Genomic DNA, 27,914 nt, shown 5'->3' on the forward strand with positions numbered 1-27,914 from the left:
GAGCTCATTCCTTCTCATCCGGTATAAACGCACATATATGTTAACTTTTTCATTTGCTGTGGCAGACTGGACTCTAACATAGTAGGCAAGAGTCAATTTCCTTCTGTTTATGTTGGTATTCAGTGGATTTCATTTTAGTCTTGGTTTTGGAGAGAAACACTTGCCATTTCCAGGGTTGTTCTAGACAACGATTAGAGCAATAAGAGTCTGAAAGGTTGGTGCATTTACTTTAGTTTTGCAAATTGTCATCAATCAAATTTTAAGCTCAAGTTCATTAGGAAAAAAAAAACTAATGGTTTAAAAATTTTCCTCTGTTCTGTGATTTAATTATTTAATCATATTGCTTAAAAACATTATTTTTTATCTTCAAGATATATTGTGCAGTGCTAAAAGGCTGAAATTGCTAATGCAGCCACTGAGCTCGATCCATGTGAGAACAGAGGCTTTGGCACTTACGAAACTGGAGGTCTGGTGGTATTTGCTCATGAGGCTGGGACCTCAGCTGCCTGCAAACTTCGAACAGGTAACACAACTGAAAAAAGTCACAGTGTGATCTCTTAGCCTGCGTGGAGTGTGTGAAGCTAAGTCCCCTCTTTGTTACTGTGAATTATTCTGTACCTGCTTTGTCCTTCTCTAGTTTAGTATTAAAATAAAACTGTCTTAAGGAACCGAATCTGACTTGCATATTTGTGTGCTGTGCCTGTGTGTGTTATACGTATATTTAGCAGAGTGCTTGGGACTACACGTGCAATCTTTTTAAAGTTCTGAAGGATTTGAGAGCATACCTGCTGGTGAAAATCTCCAGTGAGTGCACAGCAATACTCAACATAAGTATGTTGTATAGGAACTGCTTTGTCCTTTCACTGTGTAAGTGTGCGCTTTGGAAAATCTGCTGTAGGGAACCACACTGAAAAGATCACAAAATATTCAAAAAGATGCATAGAGAGGAAAAGTTATCCAGGTGTTTCATTACTAATTACATTATAACTGGAATGAACATAATGCTTCTGTTAGACTTCTGAATTTCATTGAATTAAACGTCATGGTGGGAGTAAAGAAAACAAAATCTATGTTTTTAGATATGGTACAGCTGGATCATCCTAACGCGAGTTTTCATTTAATTTAGCCATTTCAATTCCTGTATCAGTATGCATATTTTATACAGCATCTTAAAAAATATTGTTATAAGTACCCAGAAACTCTGAAATGCTGATGCTGTGAACAACAGTACAGCCAGTGTGATATTCTAAATGTATGGTTGTTTGTGCTTTATGGCTTGTTTGTGTCATACCTGTTTTCACTGAGGTTTGCTGTCTTTGCAGGTTTGTGTACCATTAATCCAAAGTACTTTAATTCTGGATTCTTCTGCTGCGTTGCCAGGAACTCCCGCACGTGCACCAGCCAACCAAAGTTTAGCCTTGGCAACCCCTGCCCCGAAATCAGGTATGAACTTACAAACCTGTCTCCAACTAGATTCTAGATGCAGCAAGTCATCTGTTCTGCTTGACATGTTTATGCCTTTTCATTTGCAATATATTCTTATTGAAAGTGTTCATTGGAGAGCTCAGAGGTAGTGATTTACATTAGATGAAATTAGGCTGCTGTTGTCAGTATTTCAAGTTTACAGAATTGTGCTAATCAGTGTCCTGAATTGTGCTCTCTTTGGTTTGAAACTCAGTTTTTCGTTTATTCGTGTATGTGCTATTTATATATGCCAATCTCATTTCTGTAGCATTTTTAGTTTCTCTCTGAATGGAAGCCAAATGTTCATAATACTGATAATTTTGATATTTGAAATATATGTGAAATCACACCTACTTGAGCTTTACATCTAAATGTCCGAGATAAGAAACTGCTGATTTTTCCCCTGTAAACGTTTCCATTAGAACATCTTCCATGGCAGTAGAGTTACTATATAACTAGTGTGTAGCACAGCAGGTAACTTGCTCTGTAAACACAGAGACTTTTGTTGCCAAAATAAAGTTTGGCTAATCTTTGAAGGTATTTATACTTTTACAATACATAGTTACAACTGAGATGTTAAAGCCTACTAATAGGAGTGCAGGCTAGAGAGCTGTCTGGCTGTTGGAGGTCCCTTTTAGCTATTCTAAGACTGGTTCTTTTCGTGTTAACTTTTGGATTTTGATCTGTTTGGTCTTTCACTTGATTGCAGGTGAAATATGAGACGATGTAATTTTTCTCCTCTCGCTTAGGTCCTTACCCATTTGCAAGTCCCATCACGCCGAGGATGAACTTGAACTCTAGTACAGGAGGACTGGTGGTGATTCCTTCCATTCAGCTTTTGGGAATTGAGATGCTGCTTCACTTCTTGATGGGACCACAAGTTTTAGATTTTGCTAAGCAAAACAAACTTGTACTTAATTTAGGTATGTGAGTTATATTTTTTTTAAGTATTTTTGCATAGTCTGAAATTGCAAATATTGTTGGATTTAAAGAGGTCTATTAGCATGAAATACCTTAAACATTTTAAACTGTTACTTGTCATCTTCAAGATTAGAAGTTGTTTTTATGTTAAATGCTGTAAGTACACATATATACTTGATTATTTTTAAGGCTTATCTTACTAGTAGGCGGCAAAATAACAGATTGTGTTTTTCTGTTCTCCTAGAGCCTCTCCAGTACCCACTGATCAGTAGCCCTTCTTTTTTTTGTAAGCACGCCAGCACGCTTATAAACGCTGTTCAGGATGGCTTCATTGCAATTGGAAAAGACGTTCCTGGTAAGAATTTAGTGGTGAAACGTGATTTCTTTTCTGGAAAATAAAGTGGGGAGGGAAAGCAAAGAAAAAATAACCACTTTCTGTAACATTCCAGTGTTGACATTAAATAAAACAGTTCTGCCTTGGATTGAAAGTTTGTATCAGTTTTGGCTTACCCCAAAATGCATTGTTTAACTCAGGTTGTATTTTAACTGCAATTTTGTTTATGTTTTTCTTACAAACTGAATAAAAATATTATGCTATCTTGTAGATTGTATGCTGAATGTTATATGGAAGGACATAAATGGATATGTAAAAACGGCTATTGAATCAGGTAAAAAGTGTATTTTTTAATTGTCATTGCTGACTGGTTAGCGTTGAGTTTAGGTTTTTTTTTTAGACTAGAGCTTAAGTAGTATTTGTTTCATTGCTGGTTTTTGGCATCATGAGTAGCTGCTTTTGAAGCAACAACTGATATTTTTCATGATGCCCACGTCTTTGTGTGACTCATACAAAATGATGCTGGTCTGAGCAGTGAGGCGGGAGGGCAGCGTACGGCTGCGGGTGTGCTGCCTGTCGCACTCAGACAAGAGCACTTCAGCTGCTTTTCTTACTGAAGAAATCTTCCCATTTCCCAAAAAAATAACCCCACCCCAAGTCTTTGATATTGAGAAATTGAGACATTTAGTGAATTACTCAAATTAGTGTAAAGTCTTTGTGTACCTGTGGCTACCTTTTTTCTTTATTTAGATTTTATTTCATAGTATAGTGTGTTTACAGATGCATAGGAGTAAGTTGTTTCCTATTTTACAAAAGTGTTTGTTACTCTGTAAAGGCTTTGAAAGTCCACAATATTCTTAATAATGAAGTCTTTTCTATTGAAAGATGTGACTTAGGAGAAATGAAGTGGCATTGCTTGGATGAACTTTTTTAGCATGTCAGAGTTGAGGTTCTTAATGGTACTAAGGTGTTTCCATTTTACTAATAAAACTTAGGGTTTTCGTATTGAAACTTTTCAGCTTCAGTAATGCTGTTGTTCAGAGTCTTGATATCTGAATCTACTAAGTGTTTGGTAGATGTTTATAAAAATACAGATTTTTTTTTTTTAATCTTACAGTGCATTATATATAAGTTTAAAGTGGTGGTGAGGGTGACCGTTACTTTGTTCTGCTCTAGCTGTGAATATGCTTTATTCTAGGAAATAAGAAAGAAAAGCAAGGGTCAGAAATACTGACTATGCTGCTCCAGGCCTTAAAAAACACTGTTGGATCAAATTCTCTTCCTGTGCAGAAAATACTGGTAAGTTGGGTGGGTTTGTCTGGTTTTTAAATATTTGTTTTCGATGGTCTAGATTTTAATTCGTAATAGCCTTTTGCATATAATTTGTCAGAATGGTCACTTTAAAAGAGACAACTTTTTTGGTATAAACTGTAAGTTTATTCTCATCAGAGGGCATAGTGTTATTAAGGGTTCCCTTCTTTAAAAGTGGCTTTCAGATTTATCAGCACCATCCACAGAAATGGGTATGTGGTCCTCCTACCAGAACCTTCTGCTTCGAAGGACAGTTGCTTTCACAATGTTGGTTTTGTTGTGGGTTTTTTTTTTAATGATTATTACTAAGGGGAAGCAATTGTTACAGTTTTGCTTTTATTTGTGGTGTTACTTAAAATGTTCAAGTACTCAGGAAAAAAAAATTACATGTTTTCTTCTTTTTTCCCTACTTTAGTCCCTCATTGATATTACTATTAAGGAGTTGCCTCCAAAAGTATTGGGATCACCAGCTTATCAGGTTGCTGATATGGATCTCTTAAATGTAAGTCTGACTTCATTCCAGAACTGTATTTATAGTGAAATGTATGAGGATGTCCTATCTGCACAAACATATAGAGCACTTCATAAGTTTGAGATCCAGATCTTTCAGGAAACCATATTATTCCATGTTCCAGAGTGCATACTTTGTTTGCAGCCCTCACTTCTGATGAGTGATTTAAACATCTGTAGCTAAAAAGAGATATGCTGAAGGTGCCCTAAGAGGATTTCTCATGTTCAGGTCATGATTTAAAATCCAGGTTGCAGACACTTTGCGAGGACACTGCATAGTCAAACTGTGTAGGACTAACTATATACTGAAAACTGATGTTTTGGGGAAATGTTCTGAAGCCAGTAAAGTGCTTTAAAGAAATGTAGAAAGTGTTACTCCTCAGGAAAAATTACACGCACAAAAGCAAAGCAGAGAATATCATGCCAGACAGCATTATTTCAGACAAAGTTCAGAACTTGTAGTGAACTGAAGCCTGAACTTATGGGCCATAATCTACTGCCTAGAAAGTGGTGGAACTCAGTAGTAGTGAGAACTACTCTGCTCGCTTTAGTCCTAGTGAGCCCCAACCAGAACACTGTGTACTGCTGTGGAAGGGAGAAATCAGTAATGGAAATCCAGAAAATAACCAGTCAGAAAAGGCTGCAATGACATTTTGTGTGTGTGTATTTGTTGTTTGTTTGGGGTGGAGCAGCCTGAGTAGGAGAATGCTACCAGTTAGATTTATTAAAAGTTTAAGAGGTTGTTTAGAGGCTTTTGGAATTGGGTGGTGATCAAGCAGCTCTTCTACCTGCACCAGTAGGCAGGGGCAACTTGTTTGTTTTGCAGTAGTAGAGACAGAGGTTTCTAGCCTAGGGAATTGACTAAACGTTTGCACTGTTAGCCAAGGAGTGTGTGGAATTCATTTGGAGGCTTTAAAAAGCAGACAAATATCTGTGAGAGAAAACCCAGAGTAAGCAAATGCCTCAACTCAGTGAGTAATATAAAACTGTGTGTGCCAGAACTGGCTGAAGAGCCCCACTCTCAAAATTCCTCCCAGCTTGTTTTCCCTTGAGTGATTTGTTTACATTTGAAGGCTTTTTCTGACTCGGGTACAAGAATCAGAACTTTATTAAGGTGGATGAAGCTTTAACTGGCAGATATTAAACATATTTTGATAAATGCTTTAACATCAGCAAACCTGAAGTGCTTTGTGATAGATTTTAACAGAGGTTGTCCAAAAGGTGGCTTGCTGAAACCTTGAAATAAGTAAAATCTCTTGTTCCAGGTATAATATGTGTTGATTACATACACCTACCTGATTGTGTTGCGTGTAATTGCAAGGCAGTAATGTCTAAGTAATAAAAACCTTGCAGCCTTTTAAACAAAAGTTTTTGGCTTCAGCAATAGTATAATTGGTGTTTGCTGAAGGATCAGGATGTAGCGGAAGCTGAGGTTTCCGGCTTTCTCTCTCGTTTTTATTTTGAAGTGTTAGAATTGGTAATTTTTGACAAATTTTAATAACAAATTTCTGTCTTAGAGTTAAATATAGTGTGTGTATATATATATACACACACTTAAGTAAGGCCGCCATTTCATTTGATCAATGCATATGTTGTTTTGACCTCTTGAATTTCTCTTACAAGGGAACACCAGCTTTGTTCTTAATTCAGCTGCCTTTCCATAATAGCCTCTTGGAACACTGTGTAACAGATGAGAGGTATGTGGTGGTGTTTGTTTGTAACCAGCTTCCCATAGTTTAAGACTTTATAGAAATTTTCGTCATTTCAGCTGAAAATATATCTTAACTATTGAACTTTCTTCCCTAGGTTCTTTGTAATTCTAGAAACGCTCGTGGCTTATGTTTTATCTGGGCCTACATCTCCACTGGCTTTCAGTGAATCTGTGATCTGCATTATTAATCAGAGTGCAAAACAAGTGAAAAATAAGGAGCATCTTTGGAGAATGTGGAGTATTGTCGTTAATCCACTAACTGAATGGATTAATCGGGTATAGTGGTTTTTTGTTCCCCATTTGCCCCCCCAAAAAATCCACAGGAAAACTTAGTGCTGATCTTTTAATTTATTTTTAGGAATTACATGTCTTGGAGTGATGGTAAAATTGCATAAGCCTTGTCAGTATCTGGAAAACTAGAATACATGCAGCATATTTTTTTAAAGAAAGTCTCTAACTGCAGTGTGAACGTGTGGTGAGGTGCGATGAACGGCAGTAGTGGAGCAGTGATCCAAAGTGTGGTTTAAAGTGATTGCAGTCAGTAAGAATGGTCACTCTGAAGCACAGTGTCCACTATAGTCTTGGGAATGTTTTTCTCCTTTTGTTAAGGTTACAAACACATTTATAGATGTGATTCAGGCCTTCACTCCGTGGCACAGGCTTGCTGCTACAAAGGATGGAAACTTGTTCTCCAGGAGCTGTTAACTCTGAAATACTAGTTTGCTTTGTGTGAAAATATAATAAATACCAAGTTGTGATGTTTAGGATGTAATTAGAACAGTGTTTTTCACTAATGTTAGACTTCTTGATTGGTATCCCTGATGAAAGCTATATTAAGTGTAATATTCAACAAGTTCTGCAATATATTTCCTAGAAGTATGTTGACTGTAACATAGGAGTTGAACTAATCCTCATGTAGTCATTAGACCTAAAAATCTTGGAATTCATTAATAGTTTCCGGTGCTTTAGTAAGTTGCTGTCATCACCTACTGCAACTGAAATCAGTAAAAAATACATAAATCTTTTCTGATTGTTTTTATTCTTGGAATGAAATCATTTTTTTAATTTAGAAACTGCTTTTTATCGCTTTAAATAGTAGGATCAGCTTGAACTCTTGAAAGAAATGAGAACAGCTAATTTCAAAATGCCACTGGCAATTTAACTTGCACAGATTTTATGTCCTGAATAAATGTATTTAGAACAGCCTTATTTGTCATCTAAATTTTGCATTTTCTCAATCTGAAAATTGTTTTCTTGTTGCAGACTAATGAAGTAAATCAGGGTGATGCACTGGAACACAACTTCAATGCTGTTTATAGCGCATTGTTGCTACCAATATCGCACATCTTCCCCGTGCAGGAATTCCCACAGGTAACGGTGAATGCATCAGGTTGATTAGAAAGAATGTGGGTTTATGAACACTGTAAATTACTCTCTGATAATCTCAGGATGGAGTTTGTATGTGTGTACACTGGACCCCACTGCTCCAGGGTTGGATTTTCTTGAGTTACACAGGTTTTGACAGAAGAAAATTTAAAGCAAGTTTTTATCTCTATGCACAGACGTTGATATTCATAACCTTCTTCTTCCTTTCTGTTGTTAAAGCCAACTATGAAATCCTTGTTGCGCACTTGGTCAGACCTGTACAGGGCGTTTGCTCGCTGTGCTGCTTTGGTTGCAACAGCAGAAGAAAACCTGTGCTGTGAAGAGCTTTGTGCCAAAATCCTGTCTGGGCTAGAAGGTGAAACTCCAGTAGTGAGTATAAACCCGTGATGTTGAACTATATCAATGCTTTAGCGGATAGATTTTAAATTAGATACAAGAATCTGTTGTAAACTCTAATGTAGTACTTTCCATAAGTGTTTGGAGCGAGACTTTAAGCTGTAACAAAATTCTTTTTACTAACAGGAGTTGCAGTTGATCTAGAAATTGATTGAAAAAAAAAGAGTAAAAGTAATTGTAAAGCTTAAATATTGAAATAGTTAAGCAGTCTTTGCATTTGTTTTCTAACTATTTAAGTAATGGTTTAGTAAATGTCATCATAATGGTAAATATGATTTGTCTGGTTGAAATGTGTGCATATATAAAGTAACTTCAGGTTGAATTAACAAATACCACAAAAACAGGCGTTTCGATTAGGAAGGAGTAGCACTTTGTTAGCACTGTAGCATTCAGAGGGCATAACTTGCTGTATTCCTGGTACCATCAACCTTGTACACTAAAATGTAAAGTCTTGTAAAGCTTTATAAAAGAAGCAGCCTTTCCATTATCCGTCTGGCCTGTCTGCAGGCCCGTATCACATGGGGAGGTAGAGTCTGTAGGTGCCAGTGGACATCAGGTTGGGAACATCAAATCCTCCGTGCTTTGAGGTGACTGTCTGTTGAAAAACTACAATGAAAGGAACAAATAAGAAACAGATGAGATGAGAAAGAAAAATGGAATTTGAAAACCTAAAATTTGGAAGATTTCATCGTTATAACTTCCCTTGGATGCTGCTGTATGCTGATGATAAACTTCAGGTTTTGGAAATTAATAATTATTAAGCAAGCCAAATTTAAACAATTTAGAGCTTCAGTATGCAAGTTATATTGAAACGAAACTGGTTTTTAGTCATGCAATATCAGTGTTCCTTTTAAAAGCAATGGCTTTTCAATTTAGAAGAATTTGTGATGGATTGGGAAAGAAAAAAGCTTGACCCATCTCTGTATGCACTAGAAACCGATCGTCCTTCCTGAATGTTAGTGACAACCTTATTGTTGTGCCTGCAGTGATTTTTCTGCAAATCGGGCTTTGTACAGTAACTGAACTTAAGCTAAACAGCCAGGACCCTGAACCTTAAAACTTTTGAGGCCTGTCCTTAAATCTAACACCACCTTAGGGCAACCTGTTACTGTTCTGCTGCTTTAGATTCTAAATATGCTTATGTCTTATTTCTGTAGAAGGGGAAGACTCAGTCTTCAGCTTGTATAAATGTGTGTGTTTTAAAGTGGAATCTTACGTGATAAGCAGAAAATTTAATCCACTTTTAAATTTAAAAGCTGTTTGCATTGTTGCCCTGAATGGCCAATGTGTGTTTGTCTGTCACTGTTGCTCTTTTGGTGACTTCTGTTTCCTCCTCAGATGTTTTCGATGATGGATGGGCTCACCCAAATTCTATCCGTTATGGTTGATTGCGTCAACTTTGCACCGTATGGCACTAAATATCAGCCAAAAAATAAATGTAAGAACCTACTTGAGTGTTGGGGTTTTCTGTGTCTTTCTGCCAGAGCTGGTTGAAAATTAGAGTTGTAGCTGCAGTAGTGATGACTGTAGGGTATCAGTGCCCTGGATGTGCTGTTCTTACTATCTAAGCACTGAAGGGACTGACAAAAAAATACTTACTTGAGTATCAGACCTTTTGTGTTTGTTGAGCAGTTGAGTAGTTACTGCATAGCCTGGCAAAATACATCTGAAATCCATAGAAACATTGAGACCACTTTGCTTTTCAGTTCACTGTAAAACACTACTGGTTTCTGAAGGTATATTTATATTGGCTGCAATTTCATTTTTGCATGTGAAATGTGCTGCTTTTGCTTTGTTCAGGTGTAATCTGAAACAGTAACACTTGGTCATAATCAGCAGTCTAATTATATAATACCTGCCTAAGACTGATGATAAACTGTTAACATCACATTTGAAAGGCTGCTGCTCCTGGAACTGCTTTACATAGAACAGTTAAGAATAAGTTTAACAGAATACACAAGGTCATTGTATGTAAAATGTCCCTTTTTCTTTTGTCTCCTAGTCCCACTTATAACTATTAAAGCTAAAGAAATTATTTACAAAATGAAGTCCTTTGTAATTTCTCTGCCCCATATGAATGTGTTAAAATAGTAAGACATTGTGTTGGACTGCTGAAAGAATGAAATGCGTTAATTGGAAATGTTGAGGAGGGAAAACATGGTTGAAACTTCTCTTAAATTAACTACTAAAACTTGATACTTCCTCTTCCTTCCTCCTCCCCTCCTCCAGAATTGATGTGTATGGGCTGGTATCTCTAGAGTGGTCACTGTCCTTTTGCAATTAAATATATTTATAATAAAGGCATTAAAGATATTTATAGTAAAAGCATAGTTATTGTATGACCAACCATAATAAGAGGAACAGGAATTGTATTTATAGTAGTCTGATAAAATGATGCATTAAAAATGTCTGTCTTCTGTGAGGTCTGGTTTTAAACTGCTTCTCTGTAGATGTAGTTTGGGAATCAAAGTTCTGTTTCTCATGCAGGCAGAAAGTTCAGATGTATTTTGTTGTAATGCACATTGGTTAGATACTGAATAAACATTACTGTTTCTTATTTTTTAATCTTAGCTCCACAGACACCTACAGATTGGTCTAAGAAGAAAAAGGAGCCCCTTGGAAAGCTTGCCTCTCTGTTTAAACTCCTGGTGATGTTACTAAACTCTTTCCATGTGTTCAGTTCCAAAGAAATCTGTTCAGAAACATTGGTCTCTGTTGGTCCTTCAATTATTGCTGTTCTCCACAACATCATCAGCCACGTTTCATTGCCTTCAGTGATTGCGACTATGTTTGCAATTTTTTCCAAACCCCTGGCAGTATTTTATGAAAAAACAAAGTGAGTATTTTAAGAACGGTTGGAAAACTGGATTAGTTGTATTGCTGCACATTGCTGAAACAGAAAGGTGGCAATTAGTAGTTACTTCACGCAAAACTCTTGCATTTTAAGTTTTTTACTAATTCCTACCTCTCTTTCCATTAGTTTCTCTTAAATTTATCATACAGGCATAAGTGGGGGTTAAAGGATAAGCTTACTTAAAACTATTTACGTTGGGAAAGTTTTTAATCCCCCAGTGGGAAGCCAGTTTCACAACATTATTTCATCAAGTTGTGTACTAAAACTAATATGCAGTGCTTGAGTATGTGTGTTTAATTCTTATGCTTGGGAAAAACGAGACAGCAAAACATAACTTTTTTGTTTGTTTTGGCAGGCTTGCTGATGTACCTAAAGTATACAGTCATCTTAACAACAAGGTAAATTTGCTAGGGAAATAGCTGGGGTTTGGGGAAACGTGTGACACTAGAGGTTTACTGTTCATCCCATATTCTAAAAAAAATAATTAAGAAATGTAATGAAAGTAGGCATTTAATTTTTAAACAATTTTTACTAAAATGGTAGCTAAGGGAGGGCTGTTAAGTTCAGTTTTCATGTGCCAGGGTGTTTGAACTTTATTCAGGCTGTACTATTATATGGGATGATAATGCTTTAAATAATGTGCTGAACTTTTAAACGGTGAATATGTGCAATAATTAAATTTTAAAAACCTATTGCTTCTTCCCTCCTTGAGCTCGAAAAGCTGCTGGCCGAGATCCTGCAGTGTGTGCAGTGTCACTGCGCGGGGGCGTACGACAGCGACCTGCTGGAGCAGCTCTGCCCGCTGCTCTGCGTCCTGTTCCAGCACCGCAGCAAACCCGTCCGCACCCAGTGCGCGCACTTCTGGAACGCCACCTTCGCCAAGGCTGCGGCGCTCACGTACCCCGAGGACTTAAAGTAAGAGATATTATTTCACAGTATCACAGTATGTTTGGGAGTGGAAGGGACCTCAAAAGCTCATCCAGTCCAATCCCCCTGCTGGAGCAGGAACACCCAGGTGAGGTCGCACAGGAACATGTCCAGGTGGGTTTTGAATGTCTCCAGAGAAGGAGACTCCACAACCCCCTGGGCAGCCTGGGCCAGGCTCTGTCACCCTCACTGAGAAGTTGTTTTTTCTCAAATTTAAGTGAAACCTCTTGTGTTCCAGCTTGATCCCAATACCCCTTGTCCTATCATTGTTTGCCACCGAGAAGAGCCTGGCTCCGTCCTCGTGGCACTCACCCTTTATATATTTATAAGCATTAATAAGGTCACCCCTCAGTCTCCTCCAAACTAAAAAGCCCCAGCTCCCTCAGCCTTTCTTCATAAGGGAGATGCTCCACTCCCTTAATCATCTTTGTTGCCCTACGCTGGACCCTCTCCAGCAGTTCCCTGTCCTATTTTAAAATATTTATATATTTTAATGTTTTTTTTTTTTTAAAGGAAGAGATCTTGCATTATGTACAAATGAATTGGTATTGTTCTGATTACCATTTATATTCTGCTTTTTGTGCAAGCGGAGATATTAATTATGAATATTAATATCTGCTGGTCTTGTGTACCTTCCCCATTACTGCTAATTTAAAGTTCTTATTTGTTGAGCAGATGTGTGTTAAACCAAGCCAAAAAGAAAATTCCCCTCTTGCTGCCTGGTTTTGAAAGCATCGAGGTGGCTGAAGAATGCAGTGGCCCGTTCTCTGATGCGGTAAGTGTTGTGTTGACCCCAGTGGCTGCTTCATTGTGTGTAGGTTCATGGGAATCGTTCAGGAGGTAGCAGCAAGGTCAATTTTAATTTTTATTGTGATTGATCTGCGCTTGCTTCACGTTTGGAATGATAAACCGGGCTGGGTAAACGCTTTCAAAAGACTGAGCTGGTTCTTAACATTTTCTGCATTTTAAATTTTGGGTTCTACCAGCTTGTTTGGAATAACTTAATTTTTTTAAGTTGTCCTCTATATAATTTAGAGGAAAACGGGAGTATGGGACAGTTTAGTTGTAGAAATTAATACGTCTCAGGGTGGGTTTGGGAGCCTAGAGTTTCTTCATGCAATGCATTTAATGTATTTTTATTTGAATAGACGGAAAATTCACAGCTGGATGCAAAGATAGGTGGAATGGATGTAAACCTGGGTCAAAAACGAGACTCTATGTTGGCACAGACGAGTGAACTGAAAAATGAAGGAAAAGACAAGTCCAGTAACATGCAAGTAACACCTGCAAAGGTAAAGTGTTCACAGATCGGGGTGACATTCTGCAGCAGAACATCTAGTGCACTGCTGTAAGTTCTCAGGGAAACTTACCGAATTTTGTGAGGCTGAAATATTTTTCTATTAAACTGATTCTGTATAGCAAACTTAAATTACGTTTTGCTGTTAAAATTCTCTGCTGAGTTCCAAATTGCTGAGGTTACAGAGGGTTCAAGGAAGGCGGCTGCTTCAGGGCACGGGGAGGGTTGCAGGATCTCGTCTGGGTGGTAGTGATGGGGAAAAAATGACTCCTGAAGAAAATCAGCACCCACTGAGGGGTTTGTGCCGATTAATGTGCTGAAATTACTGCAGCTGAGAACTGTCCCATTTCAGATGGTTGTACCTGAACTCTGAAAACATTTTCAGTTCTTCTATTTTGTTTCTAATCCAGTTTTATTTTTCTTTTCTGTAGTTGAAACTAGAATTCTCATCTCCGAAGACTAAAAGTGAGATACTTTTGGAAGAGGAGAAATCTGTTGATTTTGTGTTTATTCCTCCAGAAACAAAAGAGAGAATATTGACAGAGCATCAAAAAGAAGTGCTCAGGTCAAAGAGGTCTGTCATTTATTCTGTTTTAAATTTAATGTGAGATGTCATTACACTGAGTATGTCAAATTGATGTAAGTTCCTGTATCTGGAGCTATTATAGGTAATTAAGTCTTATGCTTCCATACAAGTTATAAAGTTTAAAGCTAATAAAGTTCTTTGCTTTACTATTTTAAAGCAGCCAAAATAATCTCTGATCTGCATTACCTATTTTGATTAAAAATTACTGTCCATTACCTGTTTAGAGTTTGGTAATTTGGTGTTTATATTTCTTGCTTCATGACTCTAGTTGCAGTGTAGATCGGAAGCCAGAAATGTTCTTAAATCATTGAAATGAAAGAATTTTCTTAGCTGATCTGAAGGAAAGACTTCGAAATATGAATAGAAGTCTTAATGTCAGCAGCATATCAGATGTCAGGATATTCCTAAGACTCCTCTTAATTGCAAGGGAATCTTTAAAATTATCCCATTTTTCTGTGAGATAATGAAATACTAGAGTGTTTTCTGTACGTGGGCAGCTACCAGAGCCGTTCACAAAAACACAGTGTAAGAACAATTTATGTCGGGTGGGGTGAGGCTGCAGCAGCCAGGTCCAGTATTGTGCTTTTTCTGCCCGGAGCAGGGAGTGGGGTGTGTGGTCACGGTCCCTGACACTGGGTACGTGCTGCCCTGACGAGTATCTGCTCTCACGTCCTGAATACGTTACTCTACCTTATCCTTCTTTTATAATTTGTTTTTAAAGAGCCTGACTTGCTATCTCTGGGTTTGTTTCAGAACTGATATTCCTGCTATGTACAACAATTTGGATGCATCACAAGATACTACTTTATTTTCTCAGTATACTCAAAGCCAGGAGGATTCTCTGTAAGTAACAATCCTTTTGGCCACTACAGACATTAAAGGTGTCCCCTGTTCTGCTGCACTTCTAACTGAACTCACTTCTATTTTAGGGAAAAGTCACCTTTAATAGAAAACGAAAAAGAAGATACTGAAAACAAGCCTCAGGTAACTTTTTATTGTCTCGTGGTAATTAAGATACCAGAATTATAACAGATGCATTTGGTATGTATCGTGCTTTTCTGGAACAATTTTCACTCCGTAAAGTAAAAGTGACATTTTAAAAAACTTTTATTTCTGTATTACTGTGAGGGCTTGAGCGAGGGGGATTAAATAGTAGATTTTGGAAAGAAAAAACTTAATTGTAAATCCAAATATAGATGTATTAATTTTTGGAGAGGAGATGGCTATCCAGCTTGATCAGCTGTAGTGCTGGACAAACTGTAGGTAAAATACAGCACATTTTTCATCAAAACTGTTTTAGTAGTAGGTGTGTTAATATCTCTTGGAGGACTTAAAACATTTTTGCAGTTCTTTGTGGTTTGAGATTGAACGGCTTTAAAAAAACCCCACACCTTTGTTTTTTATAACTACCAAAGGACAAATAATAAAACAATTTGAGGGAAGGGTGGTTTGAAAAACCGTGGGGGTGTTTTATTTTCTGTTCCACAGCAAAACTCCAATGCTTTGTTCATATTTTTTGGGACAGGAGGAAAATGCAGAGAGTGAGGGATGCACCAGTGAGTCAGGTAATCCCGTGGAGAACGATACCTGTGTGGAAAAGGTGTCTGCTTGTGACCCAGCGGAGAGCTCAGCGTCACCCAGCGAGGGACAGTCCAAAGGGGACGCGGGGGAAATGATTCCGGAGGAGCCGTCGCTCGGAGAGGAATTAGAGAAAAGTGCTGCAGAAACGGCTTCAAAGGAGCCGTCGGGAGGGAACGGAAACACTTCAAACGTCAGCAGCAGCTCGGCCTCGAGTGACGTGATTTCTGGAACGCCGCAGCCCGTGAGCCGCCGGCAATCTTTTATCACTCTGGAGAAATTCAGTAGTTCGGAGAACAGACCCTTCAGCCCTTCACCCTTAAACAGTTTATCAGAGGTGCCTGCAAGCGCTTCTGCGGCGGACAAGCAGGAAGGGACAAACTTGTGCAGGACTGGTGCTACACCAGAAAAATCTGGGGAAAATAAAAAGCCTTTAAAATCTGAGCCTGAACAAATATTTTCTGGCATACGGAGGCTGACTCGCAGGCAGAGCAAACTGGAGCACCAAGGGAGAAAGCCGGGCAAGCCGCTCCTGAGGTCGGAACAAGAGAAAAGCTCCCAAGAGGCTTTTGCTTCCAGCACTGTGGAAAATAGTCCTGAGCTGTCTTCTGCTGCAGAAGACGTGGAACACGTTCTCCTTCCCCAGTCCCAAGCTCCCCATTCTGCAGAAGTAGATAATAAAAAAGAAACAGAAGAGGTCCAGGCATTAGATACAGATTCTAAAGAAAACACACCCCCAGAGACGACTGCGTCACCAGACCAGGTAGCAGGTGATGATAATCAGGTGCCACACGTGTCTCCTAATCCGAAAATACTCAGACGTTCTTTAAGGCGACGTGCAGAAACTGTAGAAAGTACAACGGGTAGTCAGGAGAAGGAAGATGAGCACCAGAAGAGGCGTAAAGAAGACGAAAAATCTGGGCAAAAGAAGGTGCAGCAGGCTAAAGATGATGGATCCCAAAAGCAGAAAGCGGTTTCTGGGAAAACTACAGAAAATACAAATGGAAAAGAAAGCGACCTAGCTGAGAGCGCTGCTGAAGAGGAGTTGGGCTCAAAGGAGTCTCCTGCTTCCAGGGGCCTTGATGAGGAAGCGAACAAAACTGCCAGGTCAGGAGACAACGTGAAGACCGATGTGGAAGGGCAAGACTGTAGCTCGAAGACGGGAGGTCAGAAGAAGGTTGAACGGCCCCGATACCACACGCGAAGAGCTTCCCAAGGATTACTTGCCAGCATAGAAAACTCGGAGGCTGATGGCTCCGAGACCAAGGAAGAAAGCACAAGGAAGAAAAGGTCTGCAAAAGTGAAAACCAGAGGGGATTGCCCTGAAGGGAAACGGAAAGATCTCCAGCCAGGAAGCCACAGCCATGAGGTGTCTTCCCACGGAACTGAAAATAAGCATCTGTTGGAAACAAATCAAGGTGAGCTCAGCTGTGAAGTCGACGCAGACGCTGCAGTGACAGCGGAAGCGTCTGACCTGAAACCCCAAGTAACGCCGACAGGAACCAGCCAAAGCCTGGGACCTGCCAGCTCCGAGAGTTCACCCTGCGCACAGAACGCAAATGTGGAAGAGAAGAACGATACCCTGATGGAGTCGTTCACCAGCCCCTCTGTATCCGATCAAGATTTGAAAGCAGCAGAGGAAAGTAAATGTGTTGAGAAGCAAATAAAGCCGGAAGACTCTTGTCCAACTGTTCTGTCTGAAAAAGTACCGGTAGCAAACACTTCAGGTGGCGATCTTTCCCCTTTGCAAACACCAGACTGCCAGCACAAAAGAAGCAAAAGGGTGAAAAAACCAAAGAACTGTGATTGCTGTTTTAAAAAGCCAAAGCAGGACGTAGCGTCATTGACTGAATCAAAGCCGGAGAGCGCTCATGAACAGAACGAGCCCCCAGCCACCTGTCAGGTTCAGACACCTGTCAATACCCCCGAGGTGTCTGGTACCTCAGACTTCGAGGGTTTGTCCATGGCACCCTGTGCCACGAGCACTCCGCTGCATCCCCCCAAGGAACCCGGCACGTGTCATCTGGAAAGAGAGCGGCTATCTGAGGATAATCCGCAAGGAAACAGCGTTGTAGTGCAGCAGGATCTCACTAATCCGGAGTGTACAGCAGGTGAAATGACAGACTCCGTAGTGGAAATGGAAGAAGCCGCCGATCAGAGCGACCCAGCGGAGCCGTCGCTGTCGGGGGCTGTTGCAGAGGAGGCTGGTGACAGCCTGGCTGCGGGGGATCAACGCAAAGAACCCGCAGCTACAGAGAAGGAAGAAATAAATCAGAACGGACAACAGGAGGAGACACCTGAGGCACTGACTGTTAGCAAACCCGAGACAAAACAGATGAGTGAGCCAGAAAGCATTCAGGATGATAAAGAAGAAGATGTAAGAGAAACTTGCATTATTCAAGATAAAGAAATGAAGGAGGAATTAGTGGAAACTGAAATTATAGTGCCTGAAAACACGGCCTTAGATGAAGAAGATGCAGTGGAAAACAGCAGTGTGGATTCTCCTCAGAAGCCAGAAGATCACAATTCTTCAGCACTAGCTAACGAGAGCCCCAACGGCATGCAGGCACGCTGCATGTGGTCGCCTTCCGCTTCTCCGTCCACCAGTATTTTAAAGAGAGGTGTAAAAAGAAACCAAGATGATGATTCCCTGTCACCTGCCAATAAGGTACGTGATGCGATTCATTCTGTGATACTTGCGGGTCGCTCGGTTTGTAACGGGGACGTGTAACTGTAGTGTCGTGTCAGATAGGTTGAATTCTTGCCTGTATTTTTTCACTGTAAGTGATCTGATGCAGAAGCTGAAGACTTGCGGGTTTCTGTTTGGACACCAGGTTTGTGGCACCAGCGCATGGGGTGCAGAGTTTTAGTTTTGAAACGGTGCAGCGAGCGCTGCTGTGGAACCGCTGTACGCAGAGCTGGCCTCTTACGCTGCATTGTGAGCAGCTTTTTGTAAAGTGCATTTAATGCCACCTTTGGCAATAAGGAATTCACAGTTCCTGTCTTTGGGTGTCATCTGTGTCACTCAAGAACTTGAATGACTTTATTTCAAACTGAGCTATTTCGTCTCCTCAGACCTAATTCAGCAGAGTGTGGTGGTTTGAGTTCATGCTGTAAAAACGACTTCTCTCTCAAAACAGATTCGCCGAGTCTCTTTTGCAAACCCCATTTATCAAGAAGGACTGGCCGATGACATAGACAGGAGAAGTCCTGTCATTAGATCCCACTCCTCTTCCCCGTCTTCACGAAGTCTGAAAATTTTATCTAACGTTCAGGCAAAGGTAAATTCTGTTACGTATGTTCTGCATGTTGTGAGTGCACGTGTTTCTCATGTATTGTAGGTAGTGTTGCTTTAGTGTAAGTCTGTAGTCACTTGTAGTGTTGTAAGTAGTGGAAAGGGCAGAGAATCAGTGTAAGGAGCAGGTGTAAGTGCTTTAGCCAGGCTCATTCTGTTACTCTGAAGACAAATGCACTGAGATGTAGGTAGAACTTACCGCTCATCGAATTCCTGCCATCCTGAGAGACATTTTTTCCTCTTTTTCTATCCAGCATATTACCACTCCAACCAAAGGATTTCTGTCCCCAGGATCTCGTAACCCTAAATTTAAGAGCTCAAAGAAGTGTTTAGTAAGAAGTGCTTTGCTTCATGTATCTCTTCTATTTTTTCCTGTATTCAGTTGTGTGATAGTTGGTTTAATGATTTTTCTGTACGCTTCAAGATCACGGAGATGGCGAAGGAGTCGCTGCCGTGCCCCGCGGAGGGCGTGTACCCGGCCCTGGCCGGCTGCAGAGCGCCCGTCGATGTCATCCTGCCCCACATCACGTCAAACATCTGGTGAGCGCATCGGTGCTGGTGAAGATGCTGTTCTGAGGGAAACTGAATTCCCGCTGAACCTACAAACCCCAATTTTCTGATGCAAAATGAGATGACTTTGAGACGGTTTATTCCCAAACTTCTTTTCAAATGAGGGAGGTTGGTTTGGTGGGTGAGAGACTGAACTATTTTGGATGCAAGTTCCCTGTTGGTGAGACTCTGAAAAGCTTTGCACCCAGGAGCACGGGGAGTTTCCTCCGCTCCATGGGGCAGAGCAGACGGACCTTTGTGAGCTGTTGGAGCTTTCTGTGCATTGAAGGGAAAGGGGGATTTTTGAAGAAAAGAAACACAACCACCAAACAAAACAGCAAAAAACCCCCTTACGTTTCAAAAGCACAAAGGCCAGGTGCTCAGCTTTGGTTTCCAATCTGAATTTTGATAACTTGTCATGACAAACTATAGATGTGCAGTGGGAACTGCTCAGAATTGCCCTTTCTAGTGTACTCGGCCCCTTTTCCTTCCACCCAGATAATTGCTGCAGAAGCTGCGCTGCTGCAGATAGAACATCAGGTGCATTTTGGATTTCCTTCGCTTACATGCACATGGATTATATTCCTGTAAGATTTCTTTGTGCTCCCCCGTGCCAGGCACATGAGTTCTGGGTAACAACCGTGTTTTCCTCCCGTGCAGCGCCAGAGGCCTCGGGCAGCTCATTCGAGCCAAGAACATCAAGACAGTGGGTGATCTGAGCGCTCTGACGGCTTCAGAAATCAAAACTCTTCCCATCCCCTCTCCGAAAGTTTCCAATGTCAGAAAAGCTCTTAAAGGATATCACGAGCAACAGGTAAAGTTTCGTTTTTGTACCCAAAAAGCCAATATTAGCCTAATGAATGGCTGACATCCAGCATGAGGAATAATGTCTATTTTTCTCCCATTAGAAATAGCGCTTGAAAATGTAATCTCTTTTTCCCTTCTGCAAACGCATCTCTTGTTCTCTCCCAAAAAATCTCCAGGTAAAATCCCGAGGATTTGAGGAAATAGCAGTGCTGGAAGATGCAGAAAAGCCTGTAAATAATGGAGAGGAGAAACCTCTTTCTGTAGATGAAGAAAAACTTGCAACAGGTACCTACTGCCAGTTTTTTGCCTTGGATTTGCGAGTTTCTGCTGTATTTGATGCTTTCGGTCTCTCCTGGGGGAACGCTTGGTTTTGAGAGGGTGTTAATTGCCAATATTAGCACAAAAGTGGGCGATCGTTACCCTCTTTATGCAGCCTTTAGCAATGGCTTTTTAAAACTTGTTCTGTATTTTGAGGGCAAGATGCTGGTTTTCCCTAAAGGAGCGGGAAGCACAAGTTAGGCCCGGCTCTAAGTAATTTAATTTTCTAAATCTCAGCCGGGTGGGTCTCCTGAGCTGTTTAATTTTGGGTAATTGCTGTTGCAGAGTCAAGCAAGACGAAGGGAGATGATTACGTGGTGCTGTGTCCTGGGGGGTGGGACAGGAGGGGACCGTTCCCTGGATGCCTGTTTTGGCTCTGGCTGCCTGCATTTTTATTGCAATTCTGCGCGTCTGGGGAGTTTGGGCTGACAGCTCAAACAGAGGAACTTTTTCCTTCAAACACGATACTTGAAGCATTTGGTTATTGAGAAAAATGAACTTGGGGGTAACCAGTTTCAAAGTGGGACTTTGGGATAACAGGTCTGGAACGACACTGGCAGTGTCTGAGTAGGATCAGATAATTGCACGTCTGTCCTTAGTTTTATTGTACTATTGTGATCACATATAATGAAAATCACCATAAAGAAGGGGAGCGCGGTTTTGAGGGCTGCCTTGTGGATTGTAACGTTGTGCTACCACCTGATTCTTAGACTGAAATGCAAGCGGTTCTTTCCAGATGTGCCGGAAGCGGGCGCTGTGAGCGCGGGCGCCCAGGCCTGCGCGGAGCTGCCGGCGCAGCTGGAGGCGCTGCTGGCGCGGCTCAGCGCCGCCGACCTGCACGGCTACTCGGGCAGCCAGCTCTTCGACATGCACGACAAACTCGTCACCATGACAAACTGTATCATGAAAAACCTGCAGTCCCGCTGGAAATCGCCGCCCCGCGAAACGTCCGATTAGTTGCTTATCATTTCCGAGTAAGGAGGATTTTGTTACAACCTGCTTTTTTCACTGGGTGAATTCTTCCACAAACTGTGCATTTAGTACTATAGAAGATTTTTTTAACACCTATATGAGCAAAATGTATCATGGTTGGTTATTTTCTCGGCGTTTGTTAGGTTTTTGTTGTTGTTGTTCTGATTTGTGGGATGAATTATTCCCTAGGAGAGGTATTTGTATTGCTATGCATATTTCTTTCAGGTAGTGAAAGAAAACTTGATAAGGTTGTGCAATAGCAAAGACTGTCAAACCAAACCAGAGTAGCTAAATTATTTTTTGAAATCTGAAGTGTTCTTACTGTCAACTCTTACGATGCGGTAAGAGACGGATCTGCCAGCCCTGCCCACAGCCGGGACCCTGCTCAGCGCTGGTCCACACTGAGGTAAGCTCCGCCTAAGTCCTTAATGGTACTCGACAGCCGGATGACATCTATTTTTGCATGTATTTTTGTAAGAATCGCACCAAGCAGCCGATAAAGCAACGTACCCTCACAGGAGAAAGACTTTGCAAAACTTCTCAGGCTTTTTTCCCGTGTTCTTCGTTTGCGGTAGTTCTCCTTGTGGGGAGAAGACTTATTTCCGTGGGGAAATGAATGAATTTGACAAGAGCTCTTTGTATATTATGTACAGACTTAACGATGGCAAATGTTGGTTAATAATTTATGATTTTTGAGTTTAAATTGCATGGAATGCATTGCTGCTTCTCGGAGACCTTCCAAGAGAGTTCTCGAGTTTTACTCTGGAAATGTAATGTGTATATATTGTACTGTAGCTACCAAAAGGGACATTGATTGACAGGAATTGCTGCAGGTGGTTTTAGAACTTAACTACACATGGGCAAATAAAACAGCAAAGAGTTCTCAAATTTGTTAACGGTGGTGTGGTTTGGGGTGTTTTTTCCCTCCCAGGGGTGGAGGGATGGTGGATGATCCGCAAGGATGTGGTAGAACCTTTATCTATCTATCTATCTATCTCCTGCCAAAAATGGACAGGAAAATGTTATTTTGGTTGCAAATCTGCCTCCAGCCAGTGACCTGCACATTGAGGACATCTGAACAAAACCAGTTTGATTCCTGCTCTTCAGCCTGAGTGACGACGACAAACGCACTGCAGAACCATTACCTTTATTTGTCACTAATTTACAAGTAATAACAGATGAGACCCCAGAACAGTTGCATGAAAACGACGTGCAGAAGAGCTCAGCAAGCGGACCCAGCGGCTTTCGGTTTGGGGGTTGCATTGGTTTGGTTTCCCCCTCAACTAAAAGTTGGTTTGAGATACTAAGGTTAAATGTTGCTTATATGGAAAAGAAATTAATACATTCAAACATTTTAGAATAGCCCAGAAAAGTATTCTCTGTAGGGGAGAATTAAAATAATAGTTGGTGGTCTTAGTCTGAAGTACAGGTACAGAATTTCACAGTACAATATTGTGCTGGTGACATGTTTGAGAGTCCAGACAATGTTTAAAAGTAATAGTTTTGGCACTAGAAGGAATACATTTCTCATGAGCAAAGCCTAGTAGGGTGTTTACCAGTAGTTTTCAAAAATGTTTTGAAAAGGTGTTTCAAGAGGATTTTTCTCTGCAATTACTTGGGGTTTTTTACTCTTTTTCTTCCCCTCGTGGTTCCTAAGGCACCATCACCATGGGAGACAACAAGGCACTTTGGCAAAGGTGTTACAAAGGCTTTTCTAAGGCTCCCGCGGTGGGCAGGGCCGCGTGTGCGCCCTGCGGACGGGCTCGCTGGCCGCGGGCCGTCACACGGCTTCCACGTAGTTGGCGGGCAGCATCCCCGTCTTGCCGGTCCTCTGCACCGTCCCGTACATCCAGCCCTCGTCGATGGCCTGCACGTTGACAATCGTGTCCCCGTCTTTGAAGGAAACCTCGTCAGCGTCAGCCGCCGTGTAGTCGTACATGGCCCGGTACGTCTTCTGTTGGTTTTAAGAAAGGAGGGGGTAAGGAAACCAAGAGAACAGCAGCTCATGGACATTACCAACCCAGTTCTGGATTAACAAGATGGAGCATCAGATATTGGAGACTGTGGTAATTAGCCAAATTAACTCCTGCAGCAAGTTTGGGCTCGTTCTGTCTTAACACAATAGAGTGGGACTTACGCCAGCAGTCGAGGGGTGAGAAGGAACCGATGAAACCGTTGTTTGCTGGGTGGCAACCGACGACGACCGTTGTTGTGGTAACTCGATGGTTTTAGCGTGTTTGTAGCCCACTACAAAAGGAAAACGTATTTTTTTATTATGGAATTGACATAGAGTTAACATGGGAGCTGCTCTGAATGAACATCATGGCATAGGGCACGAGGTGGGTCGAATCTGCCTTTTCCTACTGCAACCCAACTTTCCAGCTGTTGGTTACGTCCGTAACTCCGCTTTGTGGAACGGCCGAGCAGGAGCCCGTGCGCGGTGCTGCCAGCGCGGCTGGATCCCGGGTTCGCTCTCCTACCTGTTGTGGTTGTGGCGAAGAAGCCGCCGTTGCTGTAGTAGGACAGGTGCTGCTCCGCGCCCTCCGAGGGCTCCGACTTCTCGTCGCCGCCGCTGATGCTCAAGGCGCTGGCAGAGCGGGAGTGCTCCCGGCTGCGCCGCTGGGCCTGCACTGCACCCACACACAGAAACATGTGTCCGGATACATACATGTGTGTATGTACACGTACAGATTTGTGTGTGCGCATATTCTGTAAAAACACCCAAAGCTCCCCACAGTTCTGCTCATAGTAGACAACTGACCCCAGGCCCTATGCATGCAAAGCAGAATTGGTTACTGTATTTTAAAAAGCTAATAGAGGGAAAAAAACAGTCGATGAATCACAGTTTGTTTTCATGGTTACTCAGTGGTGTTTGCAGGGACACCCCAGGCGGTCAGTGCTACCCAGTGCATTTGCACAAGGATCAAACCCCTTTTGCACAAAAGAGAACAAACCCGAGATCATGTGCAGGCTCCGGGACTGGATGTTGTCCTCTGCTGGGTCGTAGTCAAAGACCGACCCGGGATTCGTGCGCCACACGCGGAGACCTGGAAGAGAAACCACGTCTGTCGAGGAGAAGCTGTAGCTCAAGCAGCTTTTGGAGACTGAGCAGCACATCTGTCCTGAATAGGGGTAAAAACCTGTCAGCAAAGGGCAAGCTCTAGTTCATACATTTGGGTTTAATCTATAGCACCAATTTGGCTTTTTATTGAACCTACATCAAGTGAGCTAAGGTGTTTCTCTAGTATGCATAGAGATGAAGTCAAAGATCCAAGAAATGTAAATTGAGTATTATATGATAAAGTTGGGCAGACTGGAGAGGCAGACAGACCGTGTGACTTCAGCTACTATAAGAGTATATTTATTTTCAAAAAGGGGTTTGACAAAAACAAACATTATCTCCAAGTGATGACAAATTTGAACTGATATGGCTGAGCGTAAATACAACAACTAATCCAGGTCCACTTGTGATTTGTGTAAATGAAGTACTGGGGTCATTATAAAACCTACAACGTGTCCTGCTAACCTGTGAGGTTCTCCTGGTCCTGGTCCACGCGCTTGCGCTCCATCTCCACCACGCGCCGCTGGATCCCCCTGTAGCTGATGTCGCTGAAATCCTGCATGTTCTTCTTCACACGTTCTGTAATGGGGTCGGTGACTACGGGTGTGAAACTACCTTTGGTCTTCTCAAAATCTTCGTGGTATTTCACCTGCGATTTAAAATGAAACATCTGTTCTCTGTAGCTCAGATGAATGGGTTGTATTTTTGCTTCCCTCCCTGCTGTCTGCGTTCTGCTTTGCACAAGATTTCCTGCCATCGCTCTTGCCTTTTGCATTTAAGAATCTGGGTAACCAAACTCAATCTATCACCTACATTCCCCTTGAGCTCCAACCCCCAGAACGTCTCAGCAAAAAGGTTTCTATTTAAATCACTTTCCAACTTAAAAATACCCGTAGAAACGCTCTTACTGTCGAGATGTGTTTCTGGGTCTCTCGCACACGGCGCATTTCGGGTGTATCCAGCACGTACGCGGCTTTGCCTTGGACTTGTTTCCGGAAACTGTCTGAATACAGAACCTGCCGGATGAGAAAAGGGAATGAGCGCAGGGCACAAACTTCAGCAGAAACCACCCAGTACACACCGGGACCGGAGAACGATCACTTCAGATGTCATGGTGTAAGAGCTGTAAAACCACAAGACACTTGCAAAAGACATGAAGGGAACGTATGTTATTTGAAATACAACTGTTTAAAAAATAAACCACACCAAACTAAAGCAGTTAATTACACAGAAATACTCAACTGCAGCAGAAAGTAAGAAGCAAGTATTAAAGGATTTGATTTTGGTACGGCTACTTCATCCCTCCAAACGAGGTAGCCAGGTAATGTTAACGCCCACACTGTTAATTTGAGTCAGGAAATGTTACTTTTTAAGGTATTTTTCTTTCCTGGCTGACCAGGACGTACCGAGCTGATGTTCTCCTGGTTGCGCTTGGCTCGCTCCATCTCGGGCGTCAGCGGGGTTGGGGTTCCCTTCGCCAGCTGCTCCTTGTACAGCACCTGGGGCACAGAGAGGGCTCAGCAGCGCGAGCGCAGCCGCTCCCGGCCCGGGCTGCACACGCTGTTACTGGGTAAGCACAGTCACCACTGCACGGGAGAACACATCTTGGGAAATACAGCAGCTAAAAAGTTATTTGCTAGAGGAAAAGCTAAAAATTAAAAGGAAAAAGAGGCAAAATTGAGGAAAAGTGAGAAAATAAGGCTAAATTAGAAGTGGAGCTTGTGTTGGGAATGGTTATTTTTCACACCAGGCGGTTGTCTCTTCTCCAGTACCGAGCTGATGTTCTCCTGGTTGCGTTTGACTCTCTCCATGTCGGGGGTGACGGGGGTGGGAGTCGCCTTCCCTAAACCTTCTCTGTATCCAACCTACAGGCACAGGGAGCCGAGTCACAACCCCCCGCGCCGCCCCGTGACGGGGATCACAGCCAAAGGAAACCAAATACAGAGCAGCAGAAAAATAGCATTAAAAAGTTAATCGACAAAAGAAAAATCTTGTAAGTATTGTAATTTTAAGAGAAAACTTCCTATGTTTGACAGAAAAAAAATAATTAGAGGGTTAAATAAAACCAGGCAGCTGTAAGTTATTTTAAAAACTAAAAGCTCTATAACATCCCCTTTAGTTCCTGCCGACAATACCGAGCTAACGTGCTCCTGGCTGCGCTTGGCTCGCTCCAGCTCTGGAGTGACGGGGATGGGGGTTGCTCGCCCCAAATGTTCTTTGTACAACACCTGCGGGTACAAAACACGGATCCGCCATCTTCAACACACCTCAGAATCAAAAGGGGTTGAGCACAAACTATTACGTGGTTATGAATTGCTTTTAGGAGTCGTGAGTTGTTACACAGGCAGCACCGCACACAAGGCAAACAGCTACTGCTGCAAGGAAGGTCAGAACAATGAACTGTAAAGAAAAGGGGGGGTTTAGTGGTTACCGACGCCGGGCTCTATCCAGCCCAGCTCTGAATGCCCCACGGGTCAGTGCGGGCTCTATCCAGCTCAGCTCTGAATGCCCCACGGGTCACAGTGCGGGCTCTATCCAGCCCAGCTCTGAATGCCCCACGGGTCACAGTGCGGGCTCTATCCAGCCCAGCTCTGAATGCCCCACGGGTCAGTGTGGGCTCTATCCAGCCCAGCTCTGAATGCCCCACGGGTCACAGTGTGGGCTCTATCCAGCTCAGCGCTGAGCAGCACAGACACAGCCCCATGAGTCAGAGCAGGAGTCTGGGGTCGGGGGGTGGGTTTCTTGTTTGGTTTTTGCTCAGATCAAATACCTCTGAAAAAGCCAATGAAATGAATAAAATAGAAATATATTTAAATTAAGTAATACTAAACAGTATGAAGCACTATTATTAAACACTGAGCATAGAGAGGGGAGGCAGGAAAGCCGCCCTAAGGGCTGTGAGCCCTGTCTGGATAGAGCCCCCGGCTGCACGGCCTGAGCTCAGAACAGCCCTCAGTTCTGGATCAAACCATTAACACTAACATGATTTTACTTCAGAAGATGAGAGATTAATTCGCAGAAACAAATATATCTTATCTATTAAAATTAAAATCAACTTTCAGTAGGGAGTTAGAATGTTACTTCATTAAAATATAAGCACAAAGAATAAAAATAGAAGCTATTTGAAGGTACCGAGCTAATGATTTCTTGATTGCGTTTGACTCTCTCCATCTCTGGAGTGATGGGGGTTGGGGTCACTTTCCCCACGTTTTCTTTGTACAAAACCTACAGGATACAAGGGAGTATCCAAAGGTCATTAAAAAGGCACCACCAAGAAAAACCAAAAACCACACAACAAAGAAAAACCAAAGCCAAAGGAAACAAAAGATAAAGAGAAAAACAAAGAGAAAACCAAAGAAAGAAGCAACGGGAGCTTTGCCGTTAATCCACCGGGATGCAAAAAGGGATTGTGTGTGGAATCCAGTGCACAAGAGGAGCAAGAAAGGGTTAAAAAGAAGCAAAATACAATATCCATAAAAACAAACAAACAAAAAAAGGTCAAACCTCATTCTAGTAAAATCTGTTCCAGGCAGTGTTAAAGATACTACGGTTTGTAAGCGCAGGGGGGCCTGAGCAAGCACGGGTTACTGACACCGCTGCAACGTAAACCACAAAACCTAAAAGCTTCACGCGGCTC

General features: G+C 42.0%; 2 protein-coding genes across 12 annotated transcripts in view; one reads left to right on the forward strand and one right to left on the reverse strand.

The window, feature by feature from the left end:
- RIF1 (replication timing regulatory factor 1) overlaps nucleotides 1-22,112 on the forward strand; it is a 30,928-nt gene extending 8,816 nt beyond the window's left edge. Inside the window, exons 9-35 of one of the 2 annotated variants that reach the window (XM_082056321.1) lie at nucleotides 372-523; nucleotides 1,323-1,443; nucleotides 2,214-2,387; nucleotides 2,630-2,740; nucleotides 2,991-3,053; nucleotides 3,918-4,018; nucleotides 4,446-4,532; nucleotides 6,164-6,237; nucleotides 6,347-6,527; nucleotides 7,515-7,622; nucleotides 7,857-8,006; nucleotides 9,372-9,471; nucleotides 10,605-10,869; nucleotides 11,243-11,285; nucleotides 11,600-11,802; nucleotides 12,490-12,589; nucleotides 12,963-13,106; nucleotides 13,543-13,685; nucleotides 14,451-14,540; nucleotides 14,627-14,681; nucleotides 15,223-17,943; nucleotides 18,416-18,556; nucleotides 18,825-18,902; nucleotides 18,995-19,110; nucleotides 19,780-19,933; nucleotides 20,103-20,211; nucleotides 20,981-22,112. In XM_082056321.1, coding sequence (XP_081912447.1) covers nucleotides 372-523; nucleotides 1,323-1,443; nucleotides 2,214-2,387; nucleotides 2,630-2,740; nucleotides 2,991-3,053; nucleotides 3,918-4,018; nucleotides 4,446-4,532; nucleotides 6,164-6,237; nucleotides 6,347-6,527; nucleotides 7,515-7,622; nucleotides 7,857-8,006; nucleotides 9,372-9,471; nucleotides 10,605-10,869; nucleotides 11,243-11,285; nucleotides 11,600-11,802; nucleotides 12,490-12,589; nucleotides 12,963-13,106; nucleotides 13,543-13,685; nucleotides 14,451-14,540; nucleotides 14,627-14,681; nucleotides 15,223-17,943; nucleotides 18,416-18,556; nucleotides 18,825-18,902; nucleotides 18,995-19,110; nucleotides 19,780-19,933; nucleotides 20,103-20,211; nucleotides 20,981-21,201 — 6,005 coding nt within the window. In that variant the 3' untranslated portion in view covers nucleotides 21,202-22,112. The remainder of the gene's footprint in view (nucleotides 1-371; nucleotides 524-1,322; nucleotides 1,444-2,213; nucleotides 2,388-2,629; nucleotides 2,741-2,990; nucleotides 3,054-3,917; nucleotides 4,019-4,445; nucleotides 4,533-6,163; nucleotides 6,238-6,346; nucleotides 6,528-7,514; nucleotides 7,623-7,856; nucleotides 8,007-9,371; nucleotides 9,472-10,604; nucleotides 10,870-11,242; nucleotides 11,286-11,599; nucleotides 11,803-12,489; nucleotides 12,590-12,962; nucleotides 13,107-13,542; nucleotides 13,686-14,450; nucleotides 14,541-14,626; nucleotides 14,682-15,222; nucleotides 17,944-18,415; nucleotides 18,557-18,824; nucleotides 18,903-18,994; nucleotides 19,111-19,779; nucleotides 19,934-20,102; nucleotides 20,212-20,980) is intronic. The other variant, XM_082056322.1, reaches the window with a different exon arrangement.
- Nucleotides 22,113-22,347: 235 nt separating this feature from the next.
- NEB (nebulin) overlaps nucleotides 22,348-27,914 on the reverse strand; it is a 115,902-nt gene continuing 110,335 nt past the window's right edge. For 7 of the 10 annotated variants that reach the window (XM_082056714.1, XM_082056713.1, XM_082056712.1 and 4 more), the window contains 9 exons: nucleotides 27,410-27,502; nucleotides 26,413-26,505; nucleotides 25,684-25,776; nucleotides 25,186-25,293; nucleotides 24,743-24,926; nucleotides 24,171-24,263; nucleotides 23,697-23,846; nucleotides 23,354-23,463; nucleotides 22,348-23,170 (listed from right to left, as the gene is read on the reverse strand). In XM_082056714.1, coding sequence (XP_081912840.1) covers nucleotides 22,997-23,170; nucleotides 23,354-23,463; nucleotides 23,697-23,846; nucleotides 24,171-24,263; nucleotides 24,743-24,926; nucleotides 25,186-25,293; nucleotides 25,684-25,776; nucleotides 26,413-26,505; nucleotides 27,410-27,502 — 1,098 coding nt within the window. In that variant the 3' untranslated portion in view covers nucleotides 22,348-22,996. The remainder of the gene's footprint in view (nucleotides 23,171-23,353; nucleotides 23,464-23,696; nucleotides 23,847-24,170; nucleotides 24,264-24,742; nucleotides 24,927-25,185; nucleotides 25,294-25,683; nucleotides 25,777-26,412; nucleotides 26,506-27,409; nucleotides 27,503-27,914) is intronic. The other 3 variants (XM_082056708.1, XM_082056716.1, XM_082056715.1) reach the window with 1 other exon arrangement.

Source organism: Streptopelia decaocto, assembly GCF_964273445.1.
Source record: "Streptopelia decaocto genome assembly, chromosome: 6".
NCBI classification, from domain to species: domain Eukaryota; kingdom Metazoa; phylum Chordata; class Aves; order Columbiformes; family Columbidae; genus Streptopelia; species Streptopelia decaocto.